The sequence below is a fragment of the Mauremys reevesii genome, linkage group 25, assembly GCF_016161935.1.
Source record: "Mauremys reevesii isolate NIE-2019 linkage group 25, ASM1616193v1, whole genome shotgun sequence".
Taxonomy (NCBI): Eukaryota; Metazoa; Chordata; order Testudines; family Geoemydidae; genus Mauremys; species Mauremys reevesii.
Genome location: NC_052647.1, coordinates 18784186 through 18802603, shown reverse-complemented (window position 1 = coordinate 18802603; position 18418 = coordinate 18784186). Strand labels below are relative to the sequence as shown.

The 18418-nt window shown below is 58.1% G+C and overlaps 1 protein-coding gene and 1 long non-coding RNA gene across 2 annotated transcripts in view; one reads left to right on the top strand and one right to left on the bottom strand.

The window, feature by feature from the left end:
• Nucleotides 1-6927, bottom strand: KRT18 (keratin 18). The gene is made up of 7 exons (XM_039514862.1): nucleotides 6434-6927; nucleotides 3413-3495; nucleotides 2671-2827; nucleotides 2331-2495; nucleotides 1849-1974; nucleotides 974-1197; nucleotides 1-275 (listed from the first exon to the last, which is right to left on the bottom strand). Exons 1-7 carry the CDS (start codon nucleotides 6839-6841, stop codon nucleotides 146-148), a joined length of 1293 nt encoding a protein of 430 aa, XP_039370796.1. The 5' UTR covers nucleotides 6842-6927; the 3' UTR covers nucleotides 1-145.
• Nucleotides 5968-18418, top strand: part of LOC120391329 — a 27252-nt gene continuing 14801 nt past the window's right edge. Inside the window, exon 1 of the long non-coding RNA XR_005591273.1 lies at nucleotides 5968-6019. This is a non-coding gene — a long non-coding RNA (uncharacterized LOC120391329). The remainder of the gene's footprint in view (nucleotides 6020-18418) is intronic.

Genomic DNA, 18418 nt, shown 5'->3' with positions numbered 1-18418 from the left:
TTCTGAGGCCAATTGTGTTTTTTATTGAGCTCTGCTGACCAAGCAAGTGGGCGGTGGGAGGCAAAGCCGGTTGCCCGCGGCCCTCTCAGGGCACCGCAATGCCAGATGCTAAGGGAAGGGAGCAGGGACCACGCGGTGCATCTTCTCAGCGCTTGAACAGCTGGGACTCGCTGGAGTCCGACACCACTTTGCCGTCCACCATCTTCCTGGTCGTGGTGACGACCTTGTGGGTGGTCTGCGTGATGCTGCCAGTGTCCACCAGGGCGTCGTTCAGGCTGCAGGGGGGGAGAGAGGGAGCGTGAGAGTTCAAGGGGCCGTCCCAGAATCCCTGGTCCACTGCATGCAACCAGGGATGGGGACCTGGGGGCTGGGCCGCACACCCCTTGGGAGGGAGGTAATCAGGGAGCAGCCCACACGGCATCAGTAGCCCGGAGTGGCATTATGCCCCGGTAAGCATTAGCCCCTCCCTGCCCCCACTCAATGGGCACCCATTTTCCCCGCCACCGGCTCCCTGCCAGAGCCACGAATCGCGAGGAGGCTCCCCTGGGAGACAGCCCCAGGCGCGCGGTTGGTCCCGCACTGCCCCTAAGAGGGACAGAGCCCGTTCCTGGTGGGGATCTGGGCCTGACTGCCCTTTCCCATCCCTGGCGGAGCCTCAGGGGCCCCGTGGCCCAGCAACTGGGGCCAGAAAGTGGGGATGTGGGGGAATATTGGGTGCATTGCTGACCCTCTCTCTGGCCTGGGTCAAATCACAACAGCTTTCCGGACCCTCAGCTAACCCAGCTGGGAATTGCTATAACAGGGAGTGAGGGGCAAGAGGAGTTATCCTGGAGCTGGAACAAATGACGAAGTTTAAGGGCCCCAGGGTTAAATCCTTCCTATCCCACCGCTCCCACCAATGGGAAGCGTGACGGGGCACTTGGACAGCAGCCGGGCTGTGGGAGGAGCCGACGCCCCAGCCCAAGGCACTCACTTGAACTCCTCTCCGCCCTCCAACAGCCGCCTGTAGGTAGCGATTTCCGCCTCCAGCTTGTCCTTGATGTTCAGCAGGGCCTGATAGTCGTCAGCCTGGCGCTGGATGTCGTTGCGTACCTGGGCCAGCTCCGCCTCGGCCCGCAGGAGCTGCCCATTCAGATGCTCCATCTGCCTGGCGTAGCGCTGCTCCACGTCCTGCAGGTTTGCTTCCAGGCTGGCTTTCTGCAAGGGGAGGAGAGGTCAGGGCCATGCCTCCGTGGGCACCAGCCACACCTCTGGGGAGGAAGCCACGCCCCACAGGCCCTAGCTCCGCCCCTTTGGGGGGCAGCATGGGACAAGGTGAAACCAGGACGTGGCCTGGCTGAGGGTGACGGCCCAACGTTAGCTCCCTCGCCGCCCACAGAGGGTATCCCCGGAATGCTGGGTTGCTAGCCTGAGCACCGGGGCTGGATGAGAGCTCTGGGGGAGGGCGGGGAGAAAGCCCCCTCCCTGCGCACGGATGGGGAGAGGCTCAACGGGGTGCAGGAGACTCTGGACGTGATGCTGGAGAGCCCAGCTGTGGTATTGCGGGGGGAGTGGGACAGGGAGAACCCGAGCTGGTGCTGGGGAGGGGAAAGCAGCGCTGGGGGACAGGGGAGTGAGGGAGGAGCCCGGCTGCAGTCGTGGTGGGGAAGCAGGAGGACCCCGGCTCTGGCACGGGAGGCGGGGAGGGAGACCCCGGCTCTGGCACGGGAGGGGGAGCAGAGGGAGCAGGGGGACCCTGGCTCTGGCACGGGAGGCGGGGAGGGGGACCCCGGCTCTGGCACGGGAGGGGGAGCAGAGGGAGCAGGGGGACCCTGGCTCTGGCACGGGAGGCGGGGAGGGGGAGCATACCAGGTTGCGCAGGGACTCCAGCTCGATCTCCAGCGTCTGGTAGGTGCGGCGCAGCTCGGAGATGCTGCTGCGGGCCACCTCGATCTCCTTTGTGTTCTGGGTGATCTCCACGGTGCTCTGGGTGATCTGGAGAGGGACAGGAAGTGGGGACAGGGCAAGTCAGTTACTTGGGGGAGGGGGAGGGAGTCTCTTCCTTGCCAGCCAGAGCTAGCCTGGGCCAAACCTCCCAGACCCCGACACCCCAGGGGATGTAGCTCCGGCAGCCCTGTCTCCATCACAGGCCAAACCAGAGCCCTGGATCAGAACCGCCCCCGATTCTGGGCTTGGGGACGTGAACTCGTCCTGAACGTGCAGCCACACTGAGGGGCAGGGGGATGCCCAAAGGGGTCCCCTTAAGTGGCCTGGTTCTTGAGGGTGGCAGGAAGTGGGGGACCCCCCCGGGGACAGGCCGTGGCAGCGCCCCACCCCCGTCCCCGGCTCACCATCTGGTTCCATTGCTGGTCCAGGTCCGCCATGTTCTTCTGCGCCAGGTTGTCGTACTGAGCCCGGATCTCCGCCATGACCTTGCCCAGGTCCTGCGGCTGCGCGGCGTCCACTTCCACCGTCAGCCCCGAGTTGGTGATCTGGGCCTGCAGGCTGTCCACCTCCTGCAGGGACACGCCCGCACCGGTGAGACGTCCGTCCTTTGGGAGAAAGGACCCTCCCCACCCCATCCTGGGCCCTTCTGGGGGCTGCCTCCCACCCCCCAATGGTGAGCCCGGAGCTGAGCCACGCAGGATGGTCCTGCCCCATGTGGGCACAGCCCCCCTCCCCCCAGCTTACAGCCTCATGGTTCTTCTTCATATGGATCAGCTCCTCCTTGAGGGATTCGATCTCCCCCTCCAGCTGCAGCCGGCTCATGTTGGTGTCGTCGAGGACCTTCCGCAGCCCGTTGATGTCGCTCTCCACCGACTGGCGGATGGCCAGCTCCGACTCGAACCTGCGCCGGGGAAGGGGAGGGGCTCAGTGCTTGGGGACGGAGCTCCAGTTCTGCAGGGGTGGGGGGGCTGGAGCCCCTCTGCTGTCTGTGGGGGTGAGAGGGCATCTGGGGAGGGCAAAGCCCCTCCCCCATATGTGGAGTGCTGCAGGGGGTGCCTTTGGGGGAGCAAAGCCCCTCCCCCATTTGTGGGAGTGCATTTGGGAGGGGAAGAGCCCCTATGCGTGGCGGTGGGGGATGCATTTGTGGGGCAGAGCCCCTCCCCCATGTGTGGGGGTGCATTTGAGGGGCACAGCCCACCCCGTGTGTGAGTAGGGTGGAGGTGTACGTTTGGGGGTTGAGACTCCTGCACCATGAGTCTGTGTGTTTGGGGGGGGGAGCACCCTGAGTGCCAGACCTCTCCCCACTCCGCGTGCCGGAGTCCCCTCAACATCCAGGGTGCAGACAGCACAGCAGAGCTGCTGCAGCCCTCCCATATACCCTGGGGAGGGGTGGGCTTCCCCCACCAGGGGATCTCCGCCCCGGCCAGGGCAAAGGGGGTCAGGGCGAGAGGACAGTGACCGCGTGTCTGCTCGGCGGGACGCTCACTTGACCCGGAAGTCATCGGCGGCCAGGCGGGCGTTGTCAATCTGCAGGACGATGCGGGCGTTGTCCACGGCGCTGTCCAAGATCTGGGCAGGGGGAAGACGCATGGGGAGGGGTCAGGGGGTGCTGGCTGGGTGGGACCCCGACAAGGGGCTAGTTCCGAGCTCTCCCAGCGGGGTGCGCATGCCCCCAGGATGGCAGCAGGGTCCCACCTGCCCTGGCGCTGCCCCACGACCGCCAGAGGGCGCCGCACCCAGCCTCTGAGCCGGGACTCGCGCTCCTGTGCCAGCCTCCGCCGGGAACCTGTAACCTGAAGCCGCTGGGCTCCTGCCAACCCGCTGCAGTGTTTGCCTAGCTCAGCACAGGTGCAAGGCAGGTGCGGTTCCCACAGCAACGGGGGAGGAAGGTGCTTAAAGAGACACCGCCCAGTCTATTCGCGGGTGCCTGTCACCCTGAGATCTGAGCCCTAAAAATGAGACTAACGGGTGCCGAGCACAGGAGAGCCAGGAGGCCTGGGTTTTATTCACTGGTAGGATCCCCTGTAGGACCCAGGCGTCCTGGCTCCCGGTCCCATCGCTGGGTGACCTTGGGCAGCAGTTAGGCCCAAAGTGCCCTAAAATTTGGGGTACCCCACTTTTGGGGTGCCCGATTGGAGACTGGTTTGAGAGCAACTCACAGCGCCGATGGAAGCCTCCATGTTTGCTCAGCCCCTCAGAAAACCAGGCCTTGGTGGCTGGGTTTCCCCGTGAGCTCAGCTCCGGTTACTCCCCTAAATTAACAGCCAGTTAACCGGTGAGACGTTAGCACCCCAAGTGCTAAGCTCTTGCTGAAAACCCAGCACCGGCGGGGGGTGCCGAGTGCTTCGAAAATCTGTGAGATCCCAGTCTCAGAGATGGGGAAACCGAGGCACGGGGCGGTGACGTGACTTGCCCAAGGTCGCCCAACCAGCCAGTGGGAGAGCCAGGAATCGAGCCCACGTTTTCCAGTGCGCTGCCCACTTAGCCACGCTGCCTCCCCCCAGGGCACCTTTCTACCAGCCTCCACCCCAGGGATTGCACTGGTGGGGTTCTACTGGGCCACAACCTCACACCGCTAGCCAGCACAGTGACATTGTGTGGGTAGACCAGGCCTTTGTCTTTGAACTTCCAGTAGGGAAAGACATGGTATGGGAAGGAGTTGAGCCTAATGGTTAGAGCAGGGCGGGGCTGGGAGTCAGGACTCCTGGGTTCTGTTTGCAGGCTCGGGAAGGGGCGTGGGACTTGTCGAGGGGGCTAAAGTAGGCCAGGCTGGGAGTCCTTCCGCAGCCCGTTGATGTCGCTCTCCACCGACTGGCGGATGGCCAGGCCACTCTCGAACCTGCGGCCGGGAGGGAGGGGGGCAGGTTCTGGGGGGGGCTGAGCCTCTGCTGTCTGTGGGGGTGAGAGGGCATCTGGGGAGGGCAAAGCCCCTCCCCCAAATGTGGAGTGCTGGGTTCTTTTCCCAGCTCTTAGTGGGGAGTGGCGTCTAGTGGTTAGAGCAGAGGCATGAGGACTCTTGGGTTCTCTTCCCAGCTCTGGGGGAAGAGGGATTTGCTGTGGATTACAGGGCGGTCATGCCCTCAGGTATAAATAACCCTGAGGGGCCAAATTCTCCTCTTCCTTTCCCCCAGGGGAGCCAGGGGCATTGCCTGGCGGGGTTTTCAGGTGGGGGTTGGTGCTTTCCATCTCTCTCTCTGCCCCTGCACCCCCATCTGGAAGGGTGGGGGTTTCTCCTGTCGCCCTGCACACCTGTTCCCGCCGCGCCTTTCCAAACGGTCTCACTCTGTCTTTGTTCTGTTTGCCAACGGTGACTCAGCCCAGAGAGGGAACAAACATCCATCTTGTCCCCCAGCTACACCTCACCGCGCCCGTTTTACCCTGACCCATTCCACCCTGCATGGGAAGGGAGTTTTCAGTCAACCCAGGATGCTGGGTGCAAACAAGCAAGTGCCCCTGAGATGGCCCTGGGGGGCTGGATCAGGAAACTGGCATGCAACAAACATTAAGGAGACTAAACCAGCCCTAACAATGGCAGCGGGGCCTAGTGGATAGAGCGCTGAACTGGGACTCGTGAGACCTGGGTTCGGGCCCTCGCTCTACCACTGACCTTGGGCGAGTCACTTTGCTGCTCCGTGCCTCAGTTTCCCTTCTGCCTATTTAGAAGGGGAGCTCATGTCAGGGCAGGAGCTGCCTTCCCCTGGTGTGTGTGCAGCGCCTGGCGCAACAGGCCCGCTACTAGAATAATCATCTGCTTTGAAGGAGGGGCCGAGCCCCCCCTGCTGAGTGGGTGGGAATTTAACCCCTGCTGCCTTAACAGGCTGTAGCTGGAGGAGCTGGGATTCCGCCCTGCCACACCCTGCCCCTGTTCCTTGATTACAGCTCCTCTGAGCTGTGCTGAAGGTCAGGCCTCTGTGCAGGGGAGGTTAATGAGTAACTCCTCCGGGGCAGGGTGCATTGCAGCCCCAGGCAAGCTGGCTGAGTTTACCAGCTTCCCACCTGGGGATACAGGCTGACCCCCCGCCCCCAGGGGGCTGGGTTGGGCCCCTCGGCCTCCAGCCCAACCGGACCCGGCACGCCCAGACGCAGCACCACAGTGAGTTGACTGCAGAGGGACCTCCTGCGGTTTGGGGGAGAGCCCAGGTGGGTGAATGCACGGGGCTGCACTTGGGATATGGGTGCAAGTCAGTAACCTTGCAACACTCCCCAAAGGGGGCGGGGGGAGGCTTGTTCCTAGGTTTTCCTTTGCTGCACGGTCCCCTGCAAGGGTAGCAAACCCCCGCTACCCCCTGCTCCTCGGCGGGGGGGCACAGAGGGCTGATATGGGGATGCTGACAGGTGCATGATCCTCCCCTCTCCCACTGGGTTCCTGCTTGGTCCCAGGCAGAGGTGGTGCTACAGTGTGGGGGTCCTGCATGTGCCACCTCCTCCCTGATCCAGTGGGGTTGGGGGCTGCAGATCTGAGCATGATCCAGGTGGCCAAGGGAGGCAGGAGCAGGGAGCACCTCACCTGCTTCCTCAGCTCCTCGATGACCTCGAAGTAGTGGCTCCAGTCCCGGGAACTGGGACCCTTCCTGTCCATGAACTCCCGGATCTGGGTCTCCAGCCTGTGGTTGTCGGTTTCCAGGCTGCGCACCCTGTCCAGGTACGAGGCCAGGCGCTCGTTCAGATCCTGCATGGTTTCCTTCTCGTTCTGCACCACCCCGGAGCCCGACAGGGCGATGCTGTAACTGCCTCCGGCGCTGCTGCCCGGGAAGCTGGAGCCCAGGCTGGTGGTCCTGGCCATGGAGATCCTCGAGCCAGAGCCCCCTGCCCCGGCGTAGACGCTGGCAGCACTCATGTTTGGGGCGTACCTCCTGCCCATGACGTTCGGGCCTCTCAAGCTGCTGGAGTAGGCGGTGGATCTAGAGTAACTCATGGTGCTAGCAGCAGGTGGGGAACGGACAGAGAGAAGTGATTGCAGCAGGAGTGAGGTCTCAGCCTGTGCAGGGCTGGACTGGATGCAGACTGGGATTTATAGCCAGGAGCAGAGGAGGGGCCGGGTAGGGCTTAGCCACCCCCACCTCTACCAGCTTCCCTCTGCTCCAGGAAGGTGGGGCTAGGCTGAGGCCTGGTCCTGGCCTTTGTTTGCACAGCCGGCTCACCTGAACTGTTGCCAGGGGCCCAGCCCCATGGAACCGGATACCACCCGGAGCCACCCACGCCTGTTCCCGAGCTGTGCCTGGCTGAGGAAGCTGGACAGGGGGGTTCTGGGCAGAGTTGGCGCAGGGATCTGTCCAGCCGTGGGGGAGCTGGGGTCTTTTTGTCCCGCGGGGCTCTCTCTGGGCCAGAGCCTGTCGTCAGGCCAGGGGGGGTCGAGCAAGAGATTTGGGCCTGTGAGTCGGTGGCCTCGGAAGCCTGCCCTTGTAGTTCCCAGAGGGGGTTTCAGAGCCATTTGGTAGCCTCGCTTGCCTTTTGCAATCGGTGCATCCAGCGCTTGCACCCTCCTGCTAGCTGCCACAGTGCTGACACCCCAGCCTGCTGGGTTTTCTCAGCACCCTCTGGGGAGGAAGGGGGGGCTGATCTGCTGGTGCTGAGCGGACTCCCATTGCACCAAATTCTGAAGATGCAGAGATGGGGGGTCATAGCAACCCCCAGCAGAGTGGAGCGTAGGGGCAAAGTAGATAGGGTGCATCAGCAGAGAGCAGGCTGCAATCACTCCCTAACCAGCATCAATCTCCATGTTCGCTTAGCTGGGATCTCTGCCAGTACTGCAAAGCCCCACTCTGATCGTTTCTCATGAGACAGGGTTAAATTCTGTTCTGGGATGTCAGTGGAGAGACTCCAGATTGCCTCAAACCAGGATTTGCTTGTGTGTATATTCAGGAAATGCTCCCCACTGTGCCTCTGAGATGCAGCCTCCTCTGGGGTGGAGTGATGAGCTCACACAGACAAGGAAAACAGCAGGCTGTGAGAAATGCTGGCCAAGGACTCTGGACCAAGCCCTTGCTCTTATGTCCATGCAGGAAGAGCAGTGAGTTGGATATTAAGATCCAAAGACCCACCCACTGTAGGGAATTGCTCCTCCCAGCTGGGAATAGAACCCAGGAATCCTGACTCCCAGCTGCAATCTGCTCTAACCACTAGACACCGCTCCTTTCCCAGAGCCGAGAGTAGAATTCAGGAATTTGACCGCCACTTCCATCCTGCTTGAACCACTAGACCCCACCCCACCCCCGAGCTGCAGATAGAACCCAGGAATCCTGACTCCCAGCCCGCCCGCCCGCCTGCCACTAGACGCCACTCCCTGCCAGAGCCAGGGCTAGAACCCAGAAGTCCAACCGCCCCCCCCCACCCCGGGGCCACCCCTGCTCTAACTGTTAGACTCCACTGCCCTTGCAGAGCTGGTAACTGAGCGCAGCCTGCCAGCATTTCAGGTTGTGGATTCAAAGAGTGTAGCTGTTGCCACACCAGGCCAGCGCAGTGGCGCAAGGGGCAATCGGGCCTGACCCTGAGAGCTGTAGCCTGGTGCGGGAGGCTTGTGCACACACAACAGTTTTGATCCAGCCAGTCTAAGTCAAGCAGTAAAGATCGACACCTAAAAGCAGAGGAGGAACGTTTATCCTTCGCAGCCCTGCCACATTCCTGGCTTATCAGGGCAAGGGCGAGGTGTGGGCAGTTACACACACACTCTGCAGCTTTACATCTCCTCTGCTTTCATGTCCTCCACACACACACACACACACTCTCTCTCACTCTCTCTCTCTGCAGCTTTACATCTCTCCTTTCACATCTTCTCCCAACCACACTATCATCATTTCCCCTTGGAGCAGGGGGTTGGACCAGATGACCTCCTGTGGTCCCTTCCAACCCCGAGATTCTATGATTCTAAGATCTAGCTTGCCTGTGGCCCACAGAAATACCTGCCGTAGACAGAACCAAGCCCGCTGGCCCACCCCCAGCTCCGTTTGTGGGGGGGTGGGATTTGGAAATTTCAACCCAGGCTCACTGCTGAATGTCACTGAGTTTTTTGCCCCCATAGATGGGATGAACCAAAACCCCATGCCCCCCTACCCCGTGGTTCTCAACCAGGGTACCCCAGCGGGTACGCAGAGGTCTTCCATCAACGCATCTAGATATTTGCCTAGTTTCACAACAGGCGACACAAAAAGCACGAGCCAAGTCAGTACAGACTACGATTACAGCGACTCGTTTGTATTGCTCTCTACGCTATACCCTGAAATGTAAGCCCAAGATTTCCATGCCAGTCGATTTCTTTTCTAACGAGATGGCAAAAAGGAGCAAGGACGCCCTTTGTGCACTGGGACACTGTTGTGGTTTTATGTCTGAGTTTCGTAAGAAGTCGTTGTTAAGTGCGGTGAAACTTCGGGGCTTGCAAGACAAATCAGACTCCTGAAAAGGGGACAGACGTCTGGAAAGGTTGAGAACCACTGGACTGTAGGTAGGGTGACCGGATGTCCCATTTTTAAAGGGACAGTCCCGGTTTCTGGGGACTTTTTCTTATATAGGCGCCTATTACCCCCCACCCCCTGTGCCATTTTTTCACAGTTGCTATCTGGTCACCCTAACTAGTGGGGCTGTGCAGTTTGCAGCGGTGTCTAGTCATGGGAAACAGAACCATAAAGACTCGTTAGGTATGGAACAGGCTTGGATACTTCGCTAATCCCACACCCATCCTGTGTTTACACTCCTCACATATTTGCAGCCTGCGCTCCTGTCTCCTAGGGGCCAGTCACTTAGCCAAACTAGACAGATTTAGCTCTTGATCTTTGACCTGAATCCTCCCTTAACAGTTTTCCTTCGCTGCGTCTCTTTGAGCCCCCTCCAGTTTGTCAATATCCCCCGACACCGAGTTGCCCAGAATTTCCCGGGCCAGGTCATAGCAGAATGGGGTCCAGCCCCTCTCTTGTGCACCTGGCTTTTGCACTCAGGAGTGCTCGGAATTAAAGGCAACCCTCCAGGAGCCAGCTAAAAAGGGGGATGATGCTTAGGGCTCCTCTCGCTGCCTGGCACAAGGGGGCACGGCTGGCGGTTGGCTGGAGCCACTGGGTGCTTCTGTCATACAGATAATACTTCTCGAGGTCCCACCCCGCCCTGCATTTCTGTGATTTGCAGGGATATCTGGAGCCTCTCTCTGCTGCAGCAGCCGCGGGAGACTGGAATGGTAGTGTTGACTAGTGAGAAGGTCTCTGGGTGGGGGCTCAGAAGAGCTGGCTTCTAACACTAACTCTTCCTTTGAGGTGCTGAGAAACCTTCAGTAAGTCATTTCCCCTCCCCCCATTATCTACGCTACTGAGACTGTGAGCTCTGGGAGGCAGAGACTGTCTCACTCCACAGCTGTGCAGCGCCTGACACATAAGGTCTGGGGTCCAGGTGCTACGGTGGGGTAACCAAATGTCCCGATTTTATAGGGATAGTCCCGATTTTTGGAGCTTTTTCTTACATAGTCACCTATTACCCCCCACCCCCATCCCGATTTTTCACACTTGCTATCTGGTCACCCTATGCTACGGTCCAACCCATCACAGTTCTTAGGCGATCAGGGCTCCCTCCGTGTGCTCTGATGGGCCCGCCATGCAGGCCCCATTCAAAGCAACCTGTGCATCCCGGGTCTGGCTGTCGTCTGACTGCACTGCACACACAGGCAAACCCCGCCTGCCTTTGTACAGAGCAGCGCCCCTTGGCCTGAGAGACTCTGCCTGAAACCCATCAGCCTTGCCCAACTGGCCGGCCTGCAGCTGGCTGATGAATGAGCTGCTTTGAAGCTCTGTGTTCTCTCTTGGCCTGAAGGAAAGGCACATTCCAGAGGTTTATCAGTGAGGGGATCGGCCCTGAGAGCAGATTCTCCACCCTGGAAGCCCCAGGACTCAGCTTGTGTGTTCTCACTGGGATGGACAGTCAGATGCAGGCTGCAGTGTTTGCCCTGCATGGGGGAGAAGAGACAAGGCATGGAAGTAATGAGTAGGGGCTCTCGGATGCACACAGAGACCCCAGGGTGGCCTCTGGACCTCTAGCTCCCAGGCTGATCTGTGCAGCTTCTCTGATCCACACAACCTGCGCCCATCTCGCAGGGTCTCCCGATGTCCTGCCAGGCAGATGGAAAAGTTTCCATCAAAACTTCTCAGTGGAAAACTGGATTTTCAACAAAGCGAAAGTTTTTGTGGAAGGCGGCTGCTTTCCTGGGAACATTTTCAGTGATTTTGGCAGGAACCCCCCCCCCCCCAGCCTTTAGCAATTCTCGGATGAAAATGTTCATTTTCCACTGAAATTTCAGGCTTTTCTTTTTGACAAGTCTGAATTTTTCTGCTGAAAAGTGATGTGGGGTGTTGTTTTTTTTTCATTGACCTTGAAAATTTCCCACAGAACTGCCCCCTTCCCGACACATATTTTCCAGCCATCTCTACTAGACAGTCATGAAACATGCTGCTGACTATGTGACACAGCTGTGAATTGCCTTGTGTTCTGGGCGAGGAGCCGAGGCGTGGGACGGAATCGGCCTCGTCCGTGGAGAATAGGACCGGCTCTTCTGACACGGCCAGGCATGAGTTTGGAGTCCCATCGTGCAGGGTGCCACCTGGATGGGACTGTAAGGTTTTGGGGGCAGGGACTGTCTTTTTGTTTTGTGTTTGTACAGCACCTGGCACAATGAGGTCGTGGGCCATGACTGGGGCTCCGAAGTGCTACCGTAAAACACCTAACAAATGATGTCTCGCCTGGCACAATGGGGTCTGGTTCACGGCAGGAAGAAAGAGCTTACAGTCAAAACAGACAAGGGCGGGAGAGAGGAAGAGAAATTATCCCCGGGTTACAGAACTGAAATGGAAATGGCGGGAGTTTTGAAAGCTCCCAAGTGATTTAGGAGCAGGATCACAGGGACCTCTGCTCCTCGATCACTTAGGTCTTGTTGCAAATGTCACCCCAAGAGATTCAGAGACGTGCCCCGGCTCGTGCAGGGAGGCTGTTGCAGAGGCGGGAGTTGTACCTACATCTCCAGAGGCCCAGCCCAGTGCCTTGACCATGCAACCAGCCTCTTTCCCGCCCAGCCCACCATCCAGCCAACCACGCGCTCTAGCTGGAGGTTTTTATCACACCCCATCACCATGGCACCCGAGCACCTTGTACCGTCCCATCCTCTCCCTGCAGGCGCCTACTCTCTATAATTCATCAACTTAATTTCAGGCCCAGCTGGTGCCCGCTGTCACCTCAGGCTTGTCTGAGGGCACCGCCGGGCTCTCTGGCAGCAGGAAAAGCTCCAAACCTACCCAGGATGGCAGCCACAGCCCGGGGGGGCCATGGCCCCTTTGCTTTTTACCTGCCTTAAGGGCGAGCGATGGGGGAGGGGGCGGAGAGGAGTGAGTGGGAGGCGGAGCCTCAGGGGAAGAAGCAGAGTGGGGTGGGGCCTCGGGGAAGGGACGGAGTAGGGGTGGGGCCACGGTTCATGCCCCAGTGGCCCCCCCACTTGTAGGGAGCGTCTGGTGCTCCTGCCACAGCCGGTGCTGACCCCATTCGCCCCCATGCCACCCGCTCCCGTTGCCAGTCGTATTACACCGACCTCTCCGGTGACTCTCCTGTTCCACCCCCCTGAACTCCGCCTGTCCCTTTAACAGCCGGAATCTTTAACCAGCTGATTATCTGCCAGCTAACACCTGGGACTGAACCTGGGACCCCTCTAAAATGGAAAGCAGGAGCTTGCTCCTGCATAAGGGCTGGCGCTTACAACCCACTCTCTCTCTGGCTCTGGGACATCTTGGGTTACAGCGCCAGGCAGCCAGCTGTCACATGAGCTGAACAATACACCTCTCCCCTCCCCATCCTCCTTATTCCGGGAGGAGTTGTTGACTTTAACGTATATTTCACCTCCTCAGGCTAATTTGCTAATACTGAGCATAATGCAACCAGGCCGGAGGGGGGAGGGGGTGCTCTCCGAACAGGGTGTGATGGAAAACAAACCCTGCCTAGCATTGCAGCTGGGACAGGGTGGGGCTGTTTGCATCCCGCCCGGCTTGTGCCAGATCAGGCCGAGAAAGGATGGGGAGGTGGAAGTCTGTATGACAGGGTATGGTAGCCGTCCAGCAGCGTAGCCTCCCCTCAGATGGCAGGCTCCGTGCCGGGGCTTGTTACCGCACGGCTTTCAAATGGCAAAGCTTCTAGGGCACCTGTGCAAATACATATAGCTACAAACGTTTGCATGTGGATGCAAATTTACTATGCCACACAAGGAGGGGCTGTGTCTAATCTGCAGTCGAGCCCTGGCAGGTGAATGTGCGAGGATAACTCCCGTTTATGGCTACAATTCCATAGAAGCGATTTAACAGATCCCGGCTCATTTCCTGGGCGTGCAAAGCCTATTTGGTCCAGCCATAGAGCGATGAATCAGGATCCTGGTCTGGGGACTAGTGGCTAGAAAAAGTGGGGTGCTGAGAGTCAGGTTCAATACCTGGCTCTGGGAGTAGAGCCTAAGGGGTGGAGCAGTGAGCCAGCACTCCTGGGCTCCAATCCCAGTTTTACCAAAGAGAGTGTTGTCTAGTGGTTAGACAGGCAGGTGAGAATCAGGACTTTTGGGCTCTATTCCTGGCTCTGCAACTGAAGGCAGCAGGGCCTTGGGAAGTTACTTAATCGCTCGGTGCATCTGTTTCTTCCTCTGACTAAGAGGATGATAACTAGACCTGGGCAGGAATTTTTCAATGAAACGTTTTTTCGTGGAAAAATACCAGTTCATCGAAACCGAACCCTTTTGTAGGAACGGGTCTTTGTCAGTGAACTTCTCAATGGAAAAGACGTTTTTTGGGGGGGGAACCCTTTTGAAATGGTGAAAATATGATAAAAATCCCACTGTTCTGGTCTGAAATGACTTCTTATTTCAAAATTTAAGCTAATTATAGTAATTATTAAAAAAGGGTCAAGAACCAAATGAACCATTTCAAAGTTATCGAATCAAAACAGTTCATTTGATTTGAACTGGATTTTTTTTTTTATTTTCAGTTCTCAAAAATTATGGATATTTTCTACTTTTCATCCTGATTCGGGATGAGAAAATTTTTAAAAATCTCATGGGATGGGAAAACCATTTCCCACTTAGCTGTCATGATAACAGTCCCCTCCCTCTCAGGGTAGGGTGTGAGAATTCATCAGTTACTATCTGTGACCTGCCAAGTAATTGAAGGATTCTGATGACATTCTAACATTGCCCAGAGATGAAACCCACTCTCTGAGCAGCCACCCTTGGCAGCTAACACCCAGCTGTTAAATAGCTCATCCCAAGGCTATGAAACAGGTTGCAATAAGCGAGAAGCAGCAAGCAATGGATAGCAAGGGACGAAGATGCTCTGTTCTCTCCCAGAAACCCAGCCTCCAGTGGATGTGTAGTGAAAACGCCACTGCTGGCCGCTTTCTCTCCCAAAAACTCAAGGCAGAGCCAGGCCCCGATCTCCGTTTCGCTGGTGCAAATCCAGAGTGATCCCAGTGGAACTACAGATTTACTCTGGTGTATTCGAGGCCAGAGCCAGAGCCAGCAAGGAATTTCTGCAGCGTAGACACTGGGAGTGTGGTCCTGTGGTCTGTAGATCCAGCTTCACCCGCCTGCTTTGAACATAGCGCCTGCTCATTGCATCAGCCTTAGTCCTTCTGATTTCCATTCTCGCGTGGCTCCTTCTGCCCTGCACAAGATTTAGCTATTTCTACTTCTTCACTGCAGACAGTAGCTGTTTCAGAAGCATCTCTGTGGAGTTTCCTTTGATCTTTGGTCTGCATAGATGGGAGCTGGGAACAAAGCATTCCTGGTCGAGGGTTTCCATCTACGGAATGAAATCCAGAGATCAGGCCAAGCCAGAATCTGAGCGCCCGGAGGAAGCATTGAATCCTCCGAAAAAGCTTTTGTTCCCCGAGAATGACACTCACAATACTAAGATGATGCTTAAAAAAAGTGAACGGCACAGAGTTTAAGCGTAGAAGTTTCTGGTTATCGGGGAATAACGTACAGGTTATCAAGGGGTGCGAAGTTTGGTTTAAAATCGGGTGGCGTAAGGAATACAGAATCTGCAATATCCCCGATTGGGGGTAAGAGGTTGATGGGTCAAAGTACAGACATTGAGAGGTGAGGGTATGTTGTTCGTAGAATGGCTGTGTTCAGGTGTGGAGTATAATGAGTGGACACGATGATGAGGCTGGATTGACCCTCATTTGGTGAGATTTGTTAATGAGCTTATGGTTCCAGTTCATATGGTCCAATGGACAAAGTCTCTCCGTCCCTTTCTCATAGTTGATGCACGATGTCGCTCCGGCTCACGCCTCCTGGTACTGTCGGTGGCCGGTGACGTGTTTGGTGTAGATGTTCTTGGACCATCGGATGGTGTCTGAGACCATGAGGCGCCGCATGAGCCGTGCGTAGCGTCGACCGATGCCGCAGGTCCGCAGCACACGCTCGTTGCAGGGGTCCCAGGCGCCCAGGGCTCCGACGATCAGGGCGTCCGTCTGCACCTCGCTCTCAGGGTGTCGGCCAGGGGGGCTACTTTTCCAGCTTATGAGCTCGGGCTTCGCGAAAGGCCAGGGTCCTGTTCTCAAAGGGGATCGTGACGGAGACGAGGATGATCTTTTCCTGGACCTCGTCGGTGATGACGATGTCAGGTCACAACTGGCTGTCGGTACCGGGGATGGCGCAGTTCTCGGCGACCTCCCCCAGGTGTGGTGCGATGGCTTTCACCAGGCAGTTCTGGACGGCGTTGTGGTGCAGCTGCCAGGCTCTGGAGTGGGGCTTGCAGCTGCACAGGACGTGGGGCAGGGTCTCGTTGGAGTAGCCACACTTCCTGCAATGCCGGTCTCGGTTCCCGGGGCGGGTGGCTCCGTTGAGCAGGACGCAGTTGAGCCGGGCACGGTGGACGAACCGCCAGTCGGCAAAACGGGTGAAGCCGCCCCTGGCAAGGAAGTGGTTGCTGGCGTCCCACTTGCTGGTCAGCTTGAAGGTTTTACCCTGGTCCGGTTTATGCTTCAGGGTTTCCATGCACAGCGAGTGGCTGGCGCCCTTCAGGGTCCTCTCCGGCAAGCCCCGGCGCTTGGGGTGATGATGGTGTTGTCATCGGACCTGATCTGCGGCACCAGGACTCCCAGCTCCTGGCGCTCCTCGCACCCAGGCGACGGGTGGCATTGCGAGCGCAGGACCACAGTGAAGCGACGTCGTGCCCGTCCTGTCCAAATTCGCCATCCAGGGAGCCGCTCAGGAAGGTGGCGATGTTCTGGTTGGAGGGGGCTCTGCCGATCTGCTTCAGAATACTCACAATACTACGCCCTCCTCTGCCTCTAAACCCTCACCAACTCCCCCACAATAAAGACATGAAAAAACCTTCTCCAAGCAGAGTTTTGACCCCCCGAAAGGGAGAAGAACCAGACTATCCACTTGACTATTGCTATTGATTTTAAGACCATGTACTACGCAATTATGTTCTACAGCAGGGGTGGGCAAACTATGGCCTGGGAGCTGCATCCGGCCCTCCAGACATTTTAATTCAGCCCTCGAGCTCCAGCCAGGCAATGGGGTCTGGGGCTTGCACCCCTCCGGTGCTTCAGCTGGGGAGTGAGATCGGGGGCCTCCCCTGCTCCGTGCAGCTCCCAAAAGCAGTGGAATGTGGCTCCTACGTGTAGTGGCAGCTAAGGGGCTCCAAGCACTGCCCCCGCAGCTCCCATTGGCCGGGAACCCCAGCCAATTGGATCTGCAGGGGCAGCGGCTGTGGACAGGGCAGCGCGCAGAGCCGCCTGGCCACACCTCCGCGTAGGAGCCAACGGGGGGACATGCCGCTGCTTCTGGGAGCTGCTTGAGGTAGGCACCGCCTGGAGCCTGCACCCGGACTGCCTCCTGCACCCCAACCACATGCCTCAGCCCTGAGCCCCCTCCAAACCTCTTGGTCCCAGCCTGGAGCAACATCCTGCATCCCCAACCCCTCATCCCCAGCCCCACCCCGGAGCCCTCACCTCGAGCTGGAGCCCTCACACCCCCCTGCACCCTAACCCCCTGCCCCAGCCAGAAGCCCCCTCCCGCACCCTGAACTCCTCACTTCTGGTCCCACCCCAGAGCCTGACCCCAGCCAGAGCCCACCCCCCTCCTGGACCCCAGCCCCCAATCTCGTGAGCACTCACAGCTCACCAAGCCAGCACAGAACAGGGGTTCATCCAGTGGAGTCGCCTTTCCCCACCGTGGCCAGAAGAAGGTACAAAAAAAGTGTCAGTCGTCTCTAGGGGAAATCTGTTCCTAGCCCCGGGCCTTGGCCCATGCCCCGAATCATGAACGTTTATAAGCCTTATAAATGTTTATTGTCGGAATGACAGTAACAACAACCCGCCCTGACTGAGATCAAGGCCTCACCCGCCGGGCGCTGCACAGATACGGAGTGAGAGATAGACTTTGCCCTGAAGATCTCACATGCTAAACAGACAAACGGTCGGAGGGGAAACTGAGGCACAGGGAGAGGAAGTGACTGGTCTGTGGTCGCACAGGAGCCCCTGGTAGGATTAGACCCCAGATGTCCCAAGTTTCGACCCAGTGCTACCTTACCACACTGCCTCGCTGATCTAGCTTAGCTAATGCAATGGGAGGACGTTCGCATTTTCCCCTGTGAATGCCTGACCCTATTTTGAATTGCACTAAATAGGAGTCAGAGCTTTCTCTGGGGCCAGCCCAGGCTGTGGAACGAGCTCCCCCGGGGGAAGTAAGGACTGTCCCAAATCTTCCCACTTTCTGCTCCAAGTGGAAGGCAGGTTCCTTTGACCTGCCTTCTGTAACACAAACACAGAGCGATGTGTGGTGTGTGTGTGTGTATTCCACAACAAGACACTCCTCTGCTTCCACTCTCCCTCCAGCCAGGGCACAGACATGAGACAGATGCTTGTCACTCTGCTTAATGCCCAGCTGGAAGGTGCTCAGCTATCAGGGTAATATCATACCCCTATGAACTAGCCGGCATTGTTCCTTGGATTACAGTTGCACCTAAAGCCACCAGCCACCATCAGGACTGTGTGGTGCAAGGGGCTGTACGAATAGAGACACTCTCTGCTTCGGCAAAGAGACTGCTCCGTGCAATGCAAACACACGTATTCGCAGGGCTGCAGGCTGGGAACCACCTCCCTTATTTAACGGCATCCCAGTAGAGTGCATGGCAGCAGAACAGACCTGGGCCTGCCAATGGGGAGGGCGGGGGGGGGGGGCAGCATGAGGCCAGTGTTATTGAGCATGCTCAGTACAAGCCAAGCGGCAAATCTGTGGGTGGGGGCACGTGACCCTGCATCCCCCCCCCCACGTGACACCTCTGCATGGTGGGGGCGGGGCAGGAATTTCCACTGACTTAAACACAAAGTAAGGGAGGGGTGGAGCATGGTGCCATCCCATAATACGCCGGGCAGCCCACTTAACCCTATCATGACCATTTTACGACATCTGCCTGGCAGAATTTGCCTCCCAACAGTTAGGACCCGGAGGATGGGTGGAGTGACCGAGGGACAGAGAGGGGAA